The 16,193-nt window shown below is 40.7% G+C and overlaps 1 protein-coding gene across 3 annotated transcripts in view; it reads left to right on the top strand.

The window, feature by feature from the left end:
• The window catches only part of mapkapk3 (MAPK activated protein kinase 3), a 123,896-nt gene that overhangs the window by 90,769 nt on the left and 16,934 nt on the right, over nt 1-16,193 (top strand). For all 3 annotated transcript variants that reach the window (XM_062970081.1, XM_003217628.4, XM_062970080.1), the window contains exons 4-9: nt 6,867-6,931; nt 7,760-7,839; nt 8,237-8,363; nt 9,121-9,196; nt 9,483-9,607; nt 12,245-12,330. In XM_062970081.1, coding sequence (XP_062826151.1) covers nt 6,867-6,931; nt 7,760-7,839; nt 8,237-8,363; nt 9,121-9,196; nt 9,483-9,607; nt 12,245-12,330 — 559 coding nt within the window. The remainder of the gene's footprint in view (nt 1-6,866; nt 6,932-7,759; nt 7,840-8,236; nt 8,364-9,120; nt 9,197-9,482; nt 9,608-12,244; nt 12,331-16,193) is intronic.

Here is a 16,193-nt window from a genome sequence, read left to right as displayed (position 1 = left end):
CCAGAAAAACAAGCTCAAGACATCATGGAAGCACCCTCGGTCAAAGCATTGGCACCTCCTGGACTATGTTATCACACGTGCCAGAGACCGCCGCGATGTGCTTCTCACAAGAGCCATGACAGGTACTGTTGACTGCTGGACAGACCACAGGTTAATCCGATCCAGGATGGCTATCAAGATCGTCCCCAAACGCAGACTCCAAGGAAGAAAAACAAGGCGCAAAATGAACACCCAAGCCCTTCAGGAGCCCTCCAAACGAGCCCTTCTCCAAACAATACTCAAGGATCATCTACCCACAGAACACCCCGAAAATGTTGAGGAACATTGGAACAAACTGAAGACCTCCATCATCACAGCCTGCGAAGAAAGCATTGGATACCTAACTAAGAAACATCAAGACTGGTTTGATGATAACGACAAAGAGATCCAACAGCTGATTGATAACAAAAGGAAAGCCTTCCAAACATGGCAGAGAGACACCAACTGTGCTGCCAAGAAAAAGATCTATGCCAGTGCAAAAGCTGAGGTCCAAAGAAGGACCAGAGAACTCAAGAACATCTGGTGGACAAAGAAGGCTGAAGAAATCCAACACCTTGCAGATACCCATGACGCTCAGGGATTTTTCAAAGCCACAAAGATCATTTATGGACCAAGAAACCATGGCATACAGCCCCTACGCTCATCAGATGGAACCAAATTTCTGAAGGACAAAACATCAATTGCACTACGTTGGAAAGAGCACTACCAGAACCTGCTGAATCGCAGCTCCAATGTGGCCGAAGAGACCCTCTCAGAAATCCCGCAACAACAAACCAGGGATGAGCTTGCAGCACTGCCTAGTTTGGAAGAAGTCAGCAATGCCATCAGCCAACAAAAAAACAACAAAGCCAGCGGACCTGATGGGATTCCTGCTGAAATCTTCAAAGAGGGTGGACCTGAGCTGATACAACAACTCCACCAGCTCATTGAAAAGGTGTGGATGACTGAGAAAATCCCAGCAGACTTCAAGGATGCCACCATCATCACCCTTTTCAAGAAAGGGGACAGAACAGACTGCGGGAACTATCGTGGTATCTCCCTTCTAACCTCCGCCGGGAAAATCCTTGCAAGAATCCTTGCAAACCGCCTTCTCCCTGTCTCAGAAGACACCCTCCCAGAATCCCAGAATGGCGTCCGTCCCTCCAGAGGAACAGTGGACATGATCTTCACTGCTCGACAGCTCCAAGAAAAATGCAGGGAACAAAACCAACCTCTGTACATGGCATTCATTGACCTTGCAAAGGCATTCGACACAGTGAATCGCAGCGCTCTCTGGACCATCCTCCAAAAAATCGGGTGCCCTGACAAATTTGTGAACATCCTGCGGCTCCTCCATGATGACATGATGGCAACAGTCTTGGACAGCAACGGCTCCCAAAGTGACCCATTTAAGGTGGAATCAGGTGTCAAGCAGGGATGTGTTATTGCCCCCACCTTACTTTCCATCTTCATCACTATGATACTTCACCTTGTTGATGGGAAGCTTCCCACCGGAGTGGAAATCATCTATCGGACAGATGGCAAGCTATTTAACCTCAGCAGACTGAGAGCCAAAACCAAGGTCACCACAACATCTGTTATAGAACTCCAATATGCTGATGACAACGTAGTCTGTGCACATTCAGAAGAAGACCTACAAGCCACTCTAAACACCTTCGCAGAAGCATACGAGAAGCTCGGCCTCTCACTGAACATCGAGAAAACCAAAGTGCTCTTCCAACAGGCACCAACTAATCCCTCTGCAAAGCCAGGAATACAGCTTAACGGTGTAACATTAGAAAATGTTGACCATTTCCGCTACCTTGGCAGCCATCTCTCCACAAAAGTCAACATCGACACTGAAATACAACACCGCCTGAGCTCTGCGAGTGCAGCATTTTTCCGTATGAAGCAGAGAGTGTTTGATGACCGGGACATCCGTAGAGATACCAAGGTGCTTGTTTATAAAGCCATTGTCCTCCCAATCCTGCTCTACGCCTGCGAAACGTGGACTGTGTACAGACGTCACACCAAACTCCTGGAGCGTTTCCATCAGCGTTGCCTCAGGAAAATCCTGCAAATCTCTTGGGAAGACAGGCGGACAAATGTCAGTGTGCTTGAGGAAGCAAAGACCACCAGCATTGAAGCAATGCTCCTACACCATCAACTCCGCTGGACTGGCCACGTTGTCCGAATGCCCGATCACCGTCTCCCAAAGCAGCTCCTCTACTCCGAACTCAAGAATGGGAAACGGAATGTTGGTGGGCAGGAAAAGAGATTTAAAGATGGGCTCAAAGCCAACCTTAAAAACTGTGGCATAGACACTGAGAACTGGGAAGCCCTGGCCCTTGAGCGCTCCAATTGGAGGTCAGCTGTGACCAGCAGTGCTGCGGAGTTCAAAGAGGCACGAATGGAGGGCTTAAGGGAGAAACGTGCCAAGAGGAAGGAGCGTCAAGCTAACCCCGACCGGGACCGCCTTCCACCTGGAAACCAATGTCCTCACTGCGGGAGAATATGCGGGTCAAGAATCGGTCTCTTCAGCCACCTAAGAACACACACCCAAGATACCAAGGTTGGAAGACTATCGTCCTCGAACAACGAGGGATCACCTAAGTAAGTAACCATACTAAGAATATTTTCTTCCTTTTAAAGTTCTGATAGGATCACTCACAAAATCTAGTGAGTTAAGCAGCAGTGGTTTAAAATGAACTCTAATTTGTTTCTTGATTCATTATTTCCAAGTTCTAGTTGAACGCTCCCTCTTCCACATGTACAAATTATACTTGGAGGAAAAGTTTAGTTCTCACTTCTTAGCTTAACTGATAGTAAAGTTGGTAGTTAAGAAAATATCTGATTCTTTCCTAAACCAAATGCATCTATTAAGCAAATACTTTTTCTTTATTATAAATTTTCCTTTCTCAAATAGCCGCCTTGAGTCTCCTCGGGTGAGAAAGGCGGGGTAAAAATATTGTAAATAAATAAATAAATATGTTTCCTTGTACACTTTATAATTTTGGTGTGTTTTTTTTTAATTCAAAGCCCTACAGAATCAGTTTTACACTTCAATCATACTTTCCTTTCCTTTTGCTGCTTCCTTTATTTTTTCTCCAATTCCTTCTAGAATATTGATGGCATGAGAACTCCAGGGATTATTGGTAGTATTTCTGCAGTACTGTCTGTTCTGTTCATTTTCAGTTGGGTCAGCAAATAACAGTGATTCAGCTTTTTTCTCTGGAGTTTGCCTATAGATAAAATCATAGGCATCATAAAACTGTGCTTTTTTGTTTGTTTTTCTTGATATTTACTTTTATAAATATTATAGTTCAATGTGCCTCTTTGTTAAACTGTACTGTTCAGATGCTCGCTTGCAGAGTCATTAGACCTGACAGTAATAACATTTTGGACCTGAACCATCAAATTACTTAAGATATCTCTAAACAAACATGTCAGATTTCTGTATTTTGCTACTATGCATTTACAAATTAATTTTGATCCAATGATATTACATTTGGGTTGATATTCCAAATTTTAATATTCAATTTGTGGCCAATTAATAAGCATTGGCTTTCTTTGTCCAATCGTTGGATTTGGGTCGATTTACATTAAATTTGGTATGAAGTTTTTTAACAGGTGGTAGATGCTATCATAGAGTTGGAAGATATCACATGAGCCATCTAGTCCAACCCCCTGCCATGCAGGAAAAAAATAATCAAAGTGCCCCTGGCAGATGGTCATCCAGCCTCTGTTTAAAAGCTTTCTCTTCTGCTGGCTAAACATACCCAGCTCTTTAAGATGCTCCTCATAGAGCATGGTGTCCAGACCTCTGATCATTTTAGTCTCCCTCCTCTGGACACTTTCCAGCTTGTCAATATCTCTTTTGAACTGTGGTGCCCAGAATTGGACACAGTATTATTATAGTTATTGTTCCCAATTGGTTTCCCCCTTTTCCATTTCTTGTGCATGTCTCTTTTAAATCTTAGCTCAGTTAAAAGTTCTTTGGACATCCATTCTGGTTGTTTTACACTTCTATTTTTTCTCTTTGCTGGCACTATTTACAGTTGGGCATTTATCTCACTTTTAAGAAACTCCCATCCATCATTAACTCTCTTCTCCTTTAATATTCCTGTCCATGGAATCATGATCAGTATTTCCTTACATTTCCTGAAGTCAGCTCTCTTAAAGTCTAGAGTGCATCTTTGACTTCTCTAAGTCTCACCCTTTCTTTGTATCACAAACTCCAGGAGCACATGGCCACTCCCACCTAAGAATCCCACCACTTCCTCGCCATTGACCAGATTCTTACTGTTGGTTAGGATCAGATCCAGAATAGCTGATCCCCTTGTTGCCTCTTTGATCTTCTAGACAATGAAATTGTGTGCAAAGCAAGTAAGGAATTTGTTGAACTTTGTTCTCTTGGCAAATTTTGCTTTTCAACAAATATCAGAGTAGTTAAAATCCCCCATTACTACTATAGTAGACCTCCATAACTACATCTTTTTCAGTCCTTATTCCCTTAATTTTTATCTAAATGCTCTAAACCTGGTTTCCAGGATTCAAGTTTTGCATCTCTTCACATGTGTAAATATTTTGACATAATGCTACTCCACCACTTCCCCTGTTCGATCTATTTCTCTGAAATAGGTTATACCCTTCCATTGCTACATTACAATTATAGGACTCATCCCATCAGTTATGCCAATAACATTGTAACTGTTTTGTCAGTATAAGAGTTCCAGTTCATCTTGTTTGTGTCCCATGCTCTGGGAATTAGTGTAAAGACATCTAAACGCATGGAACATTCCCCTTTGATGTTTATTTGAAATTATTGTCCCCTCACTGCTTGGTGCTTGTTGTGTTTGTCCAACCCTCAGTCAAACTTACGTTTCACTCAAAAGCAAAATCATTAGCACCAACCTGGGCAAAGCTAGATAAATTTCCAGATGTACCATAAATACTAGCTATAAGTCAATCTCATGTGTAAGTCAAGGACAGGTTTTGGTCTCAAAATTAAGAAATCTGCTATGACTCATGGATAGGTCCAGAATAAAACTTAAGGGCATGTAACAAGGGATGCAAAAGAGTAACTGTTTCATATGCACAAAAGCAAACTGTAGCCTCAGCTTCCTCCTTCCTTCTCTCCTGAGTTGAGGGGGGAAGGCCTAGGAGGGGTTTGCTGGGTTGCTTTTATATTATCTGTTTTCTTGATCAAACCACAAGCAGCACGGCCTTCTCAGTAGTTCCTGAAAAACCATCTAGGCTGTGATTGCTATTAACTCAGCTCTTATGGAAACCAGTATTGACTTGTGGATCACTCAACTCAGGTTTTCAGAATAATTTTTAGATGAAATTTTCATAACTTATAGTCACACACACATATGTGTATGTATGTGTGTGTATCTATCTGTGTGTGTAATTTGGTGCATGGCTGCAGGCTGCAGTCACGAGCAAGCCACTTATCGAGACTATCATCTTATGTGCTGTTATGCAATTTAAATGCTGTTGAAGTTAATTACATTTAAGTACCCTGTGTGTAAAGTGCTACCTGGTCATTTTATTGCCTGTATTTTATGAGTCTTTGTCTCCCAGAGCCTACAAGGCCAAAGAGAGGAGCTGCCTCTGCTTTTGGCCGTACACTATTTGGAGACAGCTCTCATACACGCTAATATATATAGCCAAGTGATGGGAGATGGTGAAACTACAGTCTATTATATCTAGTAAATACATCTTACCCAGCCCTAGCTATAGGACATGTAGAATCTAAGCTTTTACAAGTTCAGAGTACCTTGAACTGCTTCAGATTACCACCAGAAGTGCATAACATGAAGTAACAGAGTAAGATACTTTTGAAATCTCAGCTATATCTCAAGATAGCCTTTCACTTACCTTCTTCAGATTCAGGATCTCAGTACTAAACAGGAGTAACACAACCCCCTAGGTTTCATTGATTTTGTCAACCAATAATGCTTGCATTACAGCTAGACCTGCACCTGAAGTATGGATGTGGAAGGGAAGCAACGTTGTGACTGGAACCTTGCACATTCACTTTCCAGACATCTCAAAAGTTCCAGAACTGCCCCGAATTCTAACATTTAGTGAGCAGGAGAATTTACACCTGTTATCCCACACTTACAAAGCAAGTTACAGTAGAGTCTCACTTATCCAACACTCGCTTATCCAACGTTCTGGATTATCCAACGCATTTTTGTAGTCAATGTTTTCAATATATCGTGATATTTTGGTGCTAAATTCATAAATACAGTAATTACTACATAGCATTACTGCATTTTGAACTACTTTTTCTGTCAAATTTGTTGTATAACATGATGTTTTGGTGTTTAATCTGTAAAATCATAATTTAATTTGATGTTTAATAGGCTTTTCCTTAATGCCTCCTTATTATCCAACATATTCGCTTATCCAACATTCTGCCGGCCCGTTTATGTTGGATAAGTGAGACTCTACTGTACTTTCTTCAAGTAACAAAGAACAAAGTATTTGCTAAAAAGATACATTATATCTATCTCCAATGATTTATCCAAACAGCTTGGGGGAAAATAGTTATTGGTATCATTACAATAACTTTTGGGCACCTTTTAAGAGTAATAATGCTAATGTTTGAAACAGGCAGAAGATATGAAATGCAAACATATCAGGCCCATAAAAATAAGCTGTAGAAATGGTTTATGTTGTTGAAATGGCATTGAATGTTTGCCAGTTTCTATGTTTTATGTCTGTAAGCCACCCTGAGCCCCTCTAGAGTAATAGGGCAGCTTGGAAATAAATTATTATTATTATTATTATTATTATTATTATTATTATTATTATTATTATTATTATCTTACTTATAGCATGGAGGGAGGGGAGCTGTTCAGCAGAATCCAGGAGCGAGGAGACCAAGCATTTACAGAAAAAGGTAAAATGCCACATTGATGTGAACATTCTTTTTTTGGAATGGGGATGTTAGAAAGAAAAATTGTACTCTGAGCATATGTGCTAAAATTTTCAGAACTTTGTAGAGTGTTTATTTTATTCCATTTTAAACTGATACTTCAAAGGTATTTCACTTTTATTTCTTGTCTTTCAAACAAGACCTAAGTGGGCACAAGCTTCAGTCTGGCATCTCATGAACACAAGAAGTAGAGGAGCAGTACATCTTCTCAGACTCTGGTGAAACTCTCCCCTCTCCTTTTAGGCTGTCACTGCTGTAGTGATTGTGATCTAATGCAGCCAAGTCTCTCCCATCAAAGGGTTCCCTCCCTTGTGTCTTGCTAGGAGCACTCAGCAGTTAGGTTCTTTCCCAGCTACCTTCAGAAGGTGGGTGAGAGGCGGAGAGGTTAACCAGAGCACTTTGCTGGAAATTGCACAATTAGTGGCCAAAATTGTGCAGTCTTATTTTAAAACATTTTTTCAAAAAAGACCAGCACTGTTACATGTACGCTATAGGTTAAACACAGCATAAGAGTAAATAATGTGGAACACAGACAACTTATGTGTTTCTGTCATTTTATGGTTGCCTTGTGAGTTAGGGATGAGTGAGTAGCAGAGTTCAAAGAGGAGTGAGAAGGGCTGTCATTTGCAAAATAAAAACACAGCTGTTGGAACTAATTTTAGTTTTTCCCTGTCTTAACACTAACCTTGTAAACAAATAAGCTAGCTGCTAGTCAGAAACATTGCCTAGTTTCATTTCTCTGAGGCATGGTGGGAATGTTAATGTGACCTTTCTTTAAAATTATGTTTCCAGAGGCCTCTGAAATAATGAGGGACATTGGAACAGCCATCCAGTATTTACATGGAATGAATATAGCCCATAGAGATGTCAAGGTGAGGCTTGAAAGTGTCTTGGGAGAATGGAGAAGAAACTGAACAATACAAGCAAATGGCAAGAGCTGACTTAATACAGGTCATATTACTACATGGAGATGAAAAGGCTTCTTCTCGTTATAAATTGTGTAAAGAAGCAGGAGCCAGGAACTAACGTAGCTTCTATATATGCAATAATTTGTCAGCCCAAAGCATTTTTAAAAGGCATATCAAAGAAGATCTAATTATTTAAAATCAGGACATCCATCTCATAATCTGTTGAAACAAAAACATAATCAAGGCTACTTTACCTATCAATCTAGAGAAAAGGAATAGAGATTACTGTTAAACAGAACTTATTCCCAGAAGCATTTCCTGTTTAGCTTAATTTTCTCTTTTTTTCTTGATGCCATTACAGCCAGAAAATCTGCTTTATACATCTAAAGAGAAGGATGCAGTGCTCAAGCTCACAGACTTTGGGTTTGCCAAAGAGACAACAATACAGAATGCCCTGCAAACACCATGTTACACTCCATACTATGTAGGTGAGTCTGCATTTTCAACACAGTTTCACATAGTTGCTTTGAAGATTGTGGTGTGGGAGGAAAAGCGTAGTGCTTTTGAAAATATAGTTTGCTCCCACTATTGAGCCTCAGCAAATGTCTGACTTCAAGCAGCTGTATTCCAGGAATAAGGGCAGTAGTTCAGCAGAGCCAAATGCAAATACATGTCCTAAAAACAGACAAGAGTATATGTATCAAGGCAGCAGTCCAGAATCTGGAGAGAAGAGGCAAGTGTCTAGTCAAACTGATCAGAAGGTCATTTTCCAGGGTACAAATTGAGAACAGGGGGCGGGAGCTTGGGTAGGTCATGTCTTTGGACATAATACAAGATGATTGACTGAAGGGCAAGCTCTGAGGCTCTACTAGGCCTGGAAGACAGGCTTTGAACTATATGTCAGCTAACCCCTCAGCCAGACAGATGGCTGTGATTCTCAGATCACAGTCTTTGGGGCTTGGAATTGAAAACAAGAAAGACCATGAAGGTGCCAGAATTATGGTGCCAAAGCTCATGAGCATAGAATAGTGGCTCGAGATCCTTGCCACTTTGCACCCACACAAAATATAAAACAATGGTAAATGCATATGAGGTTCCAATGGTTCTCAGAGGGTTTAAATAGGGAAAATTACATTTTCAAACAGTAACCACATATTTAAAAACAGCAAACATTTGTTGTTCTGCTAACAAAATGAGAAATGCTGATCTTGTGCATTTGGTTCTCTTTCCCATCCTGATCCACAGCCCCAGAAGTCCTTGGTCCAGAGAAGTATGACAAGTCCTGTGATATGTGGTCTCTTGGTGTCATCATGTACATTCTGTAAGTGTGAAGTGGGGAGAAAAATATTAATAAAGCAAAGCTCTTGATATATCAAACATAAGCAGTTGCTTGGTATTGCAACCCACATCCGTTCCTAATGCCAGTGGCACCTTAGCAGTATTTTCATTTAATCTACACTAAGAGAAATTAGTCACTGGGTTATTACTCACTACATCAGAATAATGAGTAGCCATATGTGACTCTACATGGGATCAAGGAGGTGGGGAGGTGTGGTGTTTTCCTTTTTAGTGCCAGCCTTTCTTTTTCTATGTCTTGTGATTGACAGCTTGTGTGGGTTCCCTCCATTCTACTCCAATACTGGCCAAGCCATTTCTCCAGGAATGAAGAGGAGAATTCGGATGGGGCAGTATGGATTTCCAAACCCTGAATGGTCAGAGGTGTCTGATGAAGGTAAATTAACAACTGCTTTTTTCTCATATACACGCATCGGTGATGAGTGAAAGAAGTTTGATACACTGGATCTTCTGTGGGGTGATTGGACAGCATATTTGAAATATATGAGAGTATAAAGTTTTATTTAAACTGTATACAATTCAAAGAGGTATAGAAAAAGTACTCAGCATTGTAGAGAAAATATTCATGAACCCAGAAAACAAATTATAAAGCCATACATTATTTTTGTTCTCAAACACTCTGACTTCATTCCCTGCACTGGTATTAGAGTGAACTTGATGGAAATGCTAGGGCAATAAAGAGACATGGAACAATGTTTCCAGTTAACAAATCCTATATCTAGACAGTATTGCTCTACTCTTGTAGCAATTTAAGTATGTCATGCTAGTGCCTGGTTGACATACACTGAAATAACAGCAATAAAAACTGTTGCAAATGTGATGTTCCCTAAAGCAGATTAAGTGCACAGAGATGAAGTAGCATGTGCACAGCATTGTGAGTAGTTCATTGACGCACCATGTTAAAGATGTTCTGCTACTTATGGCTAGCTGTGTTGACATTGTCATATGCATCTGATTGTCGCAACTGATGTACATAAGAGGTGAGACAGACCTTATTTATCTCTCAGAAAAACTGCAGATAGAAGTCACATTGTACTGTTACTTCAGAGTATATCCACTGGAAGGTCCTTTCAGCTATAAAGCACCAGAAATGTCACACTCCCAAATCCTCATACAGACTAGAAATTCCTGTTTCTTTGTGGACAGAAGTTCTTCACTGTCTCCCTTGACGACATGTGGGGAATACTTGCCATGTGGAGAATACCTGTAGACCTGCAGAAGTGTTTACATTACACATCCTATCAGTCCAGCTACTGGCCATAAAGGTTGGGGCTGAAGGGTGTTGCTGCCCCTAAAGTAAATGACTAATTGTCAGTGCCAGCCCTACCATTAGCCAGAGTGGAAGCCAGCATTAGGTTATTGGATGAGAGAACTGTGTGTGACATGTAACTTCTATTCATTCCCCAAGCTAGTCTGCTGCCTTCAGGCAGAAGATGCTTGGCCATCACTAGTGCTGAAGGAAGAGTCAGCTAAAATAGATAGAACCAGGCAGCAAAATGTCTTGGGTTGGCCCTGCTCACATGCTGCAATATTTAATAAACTTGGGAATGTGTGATTTTTAGAGAGAGTGGGAAGGAACATTTGAAAAGATTCCTCCCCCAACATGGGACATCTGTGTTTGTTCAGTCACCAAATCAGTTGTTGATCACTGCAGTCATTATTGGGAATGAATCTTCTTTCCTCAATGTTGCTGAAATGGAATGGACAGCCTGATTTAGATGCACATTAGCAGAGCTACAAATGCAATACATCCCCATGTGGTCCGTGAGTTTATTTTAGGGATGTGAATCAATATTTCAGATAATGTTTTCTTTGTGCACAATCCAGAAGCATATGCAATTTTTGAATTGTCAGTTTCTGCTAATCTGTTATGTTAAAATTAGATGTAATTAGGCTGTACTTAAGACTTGGAAAATGTCAGAAATTCCAACATTCTTCTTGAAAAAGCAGTCATCCAGATAAATGTTTTCACCCACCTATGCAATTAAAACTGAACATGTGGAAGAGTGGGATCACACATCCACTGACTTAGCCTCCTCCACAGGTGCTCACCTGAACCTATGAACAAAATGTATGCATTATAGATTTGGATAAATGTGATTGCAAAGATGCCAAATCACTTTCCATTCAAGTCTTTGCTTTTATATGGCTGAACACAGGAAGAGTCATTATGTGTAAGCAGATTGTTGTTGTTGTGTGCCTTCAAGTTGTTTTGACTTAGGATAAAGGTGACCCTATCATGAGGCTTTCCTGGCAAGAATTGTTCAGACAAGGTTTGCCTTTTCCTTTCTCTGAGGCTGAAGGAGTGTGACTTGACCAAGATCACTCAATAGGTTTCCACGACTGAGCAAGGATTTGAACCCTTTTTTCCATTGCCCTAGTCCAACACTGAAACTACTACATTGTACTGGATATACTCACTTATATACTATGGGATTAAATTCCAAAGAAACTATAAAAGACAATATTAATTCTTTTGGCCTAAGCATACCAACACGAAAGCAGCTAATTGTATTTATCTCAAAAGGAATTTCCCTTTGTCATTAGGATTGCTGTGTCAAATTTGAATCTTAAACAGGGATGGGAAATATATGATCCTTTGGATGTTGTTGATCTGCAACTTGCAACATTTCATGCCAGGAGCTGTATTGTCTCAGGCTGCTGAGATGCCTGTGCAATATCTGGCATGCCCCACAACTTTCCCCTCTGATGTATAAGAATTTATCTGATAGAGGCATTGGAAGCCATGGATATGTCCCATTACAATTAGTCTGTTGAACTCTGTATAGTCTTCCATTTCTCCTCCTTCATACTTCTGATCACTCTGCAGATTGCTATTAAATAAGATATATATATTCCAGAGTCATGTGTAGGTGTAAAACTATTTTCTAATTTGACAGCAGAAGAAAGGTTCAAGAATTCATTCCATTTTTTTCAGTGTCTTATTATTTTTCTGAATTTGAGGGGCTTTTGTCTTCCATGTTGATTTTCTGTTTTTGTTGTTTTCTCTCAGCTAAGCAGCTAATTCGCCAGTTGCTGAAGACGGATCCAACAGAGAGAATGACAATTTCTCAATTTATGAATCACCCTTGGATTAATGTAAGTCCTGCCATGTGTGTGAGAGGGGTACTAGATGTCTTACTGTGACAAGGGGGGAGTATAACTAACTTAACCAGGACTGAGCCCTGTAAACAATTTCTGCATCACAGCGTGAGGGAGCACTTGGGGATAAACATGATCTCTTTCCCTGTGAGTGGCAGTGAAGTACATTACACCCCCATCCCAACTGCTTTCAGCTGGCAATTGCTATTCGTTGCACCAAGCACACACACATTTTCCTTCACTTATAAAAAGCTACGTTACCTCATCAGTGTAGGATTTATGGAGAACTATTATTAGGCATGCAAGGCACCATTGCGCTAAACTGTGTTGATGTGAAAAGCGAACCCACTGCTTTGAGGGCATTCTCAGTCTTTGGCACAGATCTGCTGCTAATGTTAGGGACAGTGAGTGCAGCAGTGGCGGAGGTTTATGTGCAGCACTTTGACCGAACAACACCAGAGGCTGCTTTTATGGGAAAGGCTAACTGAAAGACTGTGGCAGTTCAGCCTTCATTGTGCAGCACAATTCTTGGCCTCAAGCAGAAAACAAGCCACTACTAAAGCTACAAGCCTGAATGGTTTCAGGAGATCTCTTCCACATCTTGCTGAGTAGCAAATCACCATAGTCTTCTGTGTTTATTTTGTCTGTCAGATTTCTGTCTCCTGTTTTTATTAAGGCCCTGGTTGGCTTAAAATAAGTTTTATTTATATTTGTACTTGATTATTTTTCAGAGAAGGATAAATAACCCAAATATATTAAAAGCCCTTAAATAATTTGTGAACTATAGACTTTGAGAGCATTTTGCAGGTAGTTGTGAGGCGTATTCTCTGGAAGCAAAAAGATGCATTTTTTGGCCCTCTGGCCAGTGATTCAAGCTAGACCGCCTTCCTTCTCCCAAGTATTCCCTTATTTCACCAAAGTAACCCATTCCATCCCCCTTCTCACCTCCCCCACCCTCCATCCCCACTTCCATATTTAAGATGTGCTTGGTACTGTTCTTGAATGGATTCCTTTGTAGGTTTTTTTAGTTTAGGCTTTGTTGTGCTTTAATCATATCATAAAAAACTATTAACATCTGCTTCCATTAATAGATGCCTAAGCTTACCAAATGCAACAGATTTGTTCCTTGCAAAATCATTTTAATTGATATTAGGCCAACATGAAATGTAAATACTTTGCTTAGGTCACAGCAATGTTTGATGTGGAGTAGAACAACAGATGCAACCACAAATTAAAAATGAGAAGTTTACAGAAATCGAGAAGTAACTGCTTCACATCCTAAGATTTAAACAAAAATGTGGTTGAAAAGAGTAGTGCCTTGAAAGCTAGCAAGATCACATACTACACAAAGGAATTATGAATTTCCTCACCTTGTAGACACAGAGGGAGCCCTGGCTTCCAAAGCCCAAAATTAATGGTCAGTCAATACTTTTGCTAGAGTCAACCAAATACGTACAAAACTGTGGAAAGCTTTCAAAATCTCCAAATCTCTTAATCTGGGAAGATATTACACACATTTTAAAAATCCCAGGGATGTGGCCTGATGTTGAAGACATGATTCTGTATCTTCAGAATTTTAAGATAAAGTGATGAAAAAAACCAACTTTAATTGATTAATCTTTAATAAGTATCCCACAGATTTCAGGTTACTTCTAGAACAACGGGGTTAGACAAATACATAACAGCTGGTTTTCTCAATTTCTGATATACTTTCTTGTATCTCAGAAATAGTTACTTTCTGGTAATTACTTTCATGTACTCCATCCTTCATGTAGAAAAAGCCAGGGAGCAGACATATAGACAACAATGGCAATTTTATATTTAAAAAGCTTGAGATGATTTTGTGTGGTTCAGTTAACATCCAAAGTCAGTAGAAATCAAAATGGGTGGTGGCACCTAGTGTCCAGAAGACGGGAAATCCTTAGAGTTTTTACTGTCAGAATTCTACACCAGAGTAAAGCTAAGTAGCTGCCATATTAAGATGACCTCTCTTCACATGGCAAGTACCTAGTTTCCATGAAAGGTAAAATCTTGATGAATCATCAAACTGTATAGCTGAGAATGCTGAAAGTAAATACTAACCATTTATTTGATGTATTAATAACCAGCTGAAACTAAAGCGAGGGGACTGCTGGGACTCTGGATGCTGGATGCTAAATCCCAGGGAATTAACCCAGCAGAAATTCAATTGTTTCATCTTTGTTCAAGCCTCAGAGAGACTCATTAAAGTTAGAACCCTAAATGGAACCAGAGGCAGCTGGTAGTTTCCTTGTCTCTGGAGTGATGAGTCTGCCAAAGTATTAGTCCAAAACACTGAACATGATTTGTAAATATGGTTCAGCCCTTTGGATAACTGCTTTAAAAACCAATGCAGACTTACCATTCCACTGCTACTTAAATAAAAATGAAGTATAGACAGCATGATAAACAGCAAATAGAATAAGACTGAAAACTGGGAAAAATGCATCTAAATATACCAGGTTCGATGAATGACTTCTCAAAAGAAAAAGAATAGATATAGGATAGGTGACACCTAGCTTGAAAACAGTAGATTTGAATAGGATCTGGTAGTCTTAGTAGAATACAAGCTGAACATGGTTCAACAGTGTGATGCAGCATCTTAAAAAGCTAATGAGATTCTAGACTTCATCAGTAGGAGACTGAATAATCCTGGTCTATTTTGCTTTAGACAGATTTGTGTCCAGTTCTGGGCACTACATTTCAAGAAGGATATTGACAAGTTAGAATGTGTCGAAAGACGGGTGACCAAAGTGGTCAAAAGTCTGGAAGTCAAGCCTTATGAAGAACAGCTTAGGGAGAAGGGTTTTTTTAGCCTGGAAAAGAGAAGAATAAGAGAGGACATGATAGCCATGTTTACATTTTTGAAAATATGTCATATTGAATATGAAGCAAGCTTATTTTTTGTGGGATTCTTTTAGGCTTGTTCTTCCTGAGACCGTGGTGGAGGTCCTTGGGGCTGTGAGGGCAACCACGTCGGTTCTGGACCCTTGCCCGTCTTGGCTAATTAAATCGGCCAGGGAGGGGCTGGTTGATTGGTTTGTGTTGATCATTAATGCATCGTTGGAGCAGGGGTTTTTTCCATCTTACCTGAAACAAGCTGTGGTTCGTCCACTCCTTAAAAAGGTTTCCCTTGACTCCACGGTGTTGAACAATTTCAGACCAATCTCCAACCTCCCTTTCTTGGGTAAGGTGCTGGAGCGGGTGGTTGCCTCCCAGCTCCAGGGCTTTCTAGATGACATCAACTACCTAGATCAGTCACAGTCTGGTTTCAGGCCTGGTCACGGCACACCGAGACAGCCTTGGTCGCCTTGGTGGATGACCTCCGTAGAGAGCTGGACGGGGGAGTGTGACCCTGTCGGTTCTCTTGGACATCTCAGCGGCTTTCGATACCATCAATCATGGTATCCTTCTGGGACGACTCTCTGGGATGGGTCTCAGGGGCACAGTTTTGTCGTGGCTCCGATCCTTCCTGGAGGGTCGATCCCAGATGGTGAAGCTGGGAGACGCCTGCTCGGACCCCTGGCCTTTGAGCTGTGGGGTCCCACAAGGCTCTATTCTGTCTCCCATGCTCTTTAACATCTACATGAAACCGCTGGGAGAGGTCATCCGGAGTTTTGGAGTTGGGTGTCACCTCTATGCAGATGACGCACAACTCTACTGCTCCTTTCCACCTGTCACGACCCAGGCTGCAGAGCACCAATAACCATACACAGAGGCCAGAATCTATCTAATATCTTTATTGTAGGATTATATAAAGTTAATAAAAACTAGTGTAGAAAATAGTCCAGAATTAGACCTTTCAGGAAAGGTCAGAATTAGTCCAAAAAAGCAATGTCCAA

Source organism: Anolis carolinensis, chromosome 2 (genome assembly GCF_035594765.1).
Source record: "Anolis carolinensis isolate JA03-04 chromosome 2, rAnoCar3.1.pri, whole genome shotgun sequence".
Lineage (NCBI taxonomy): Eukaryota > Metazoa > Chordata > Lepidosauria > Squamata > Dactyloidae > Anolis > Anolis carolinensis.
This window is presented reverse-complemented; position numbering and strand designations above follow the sequence as displayed.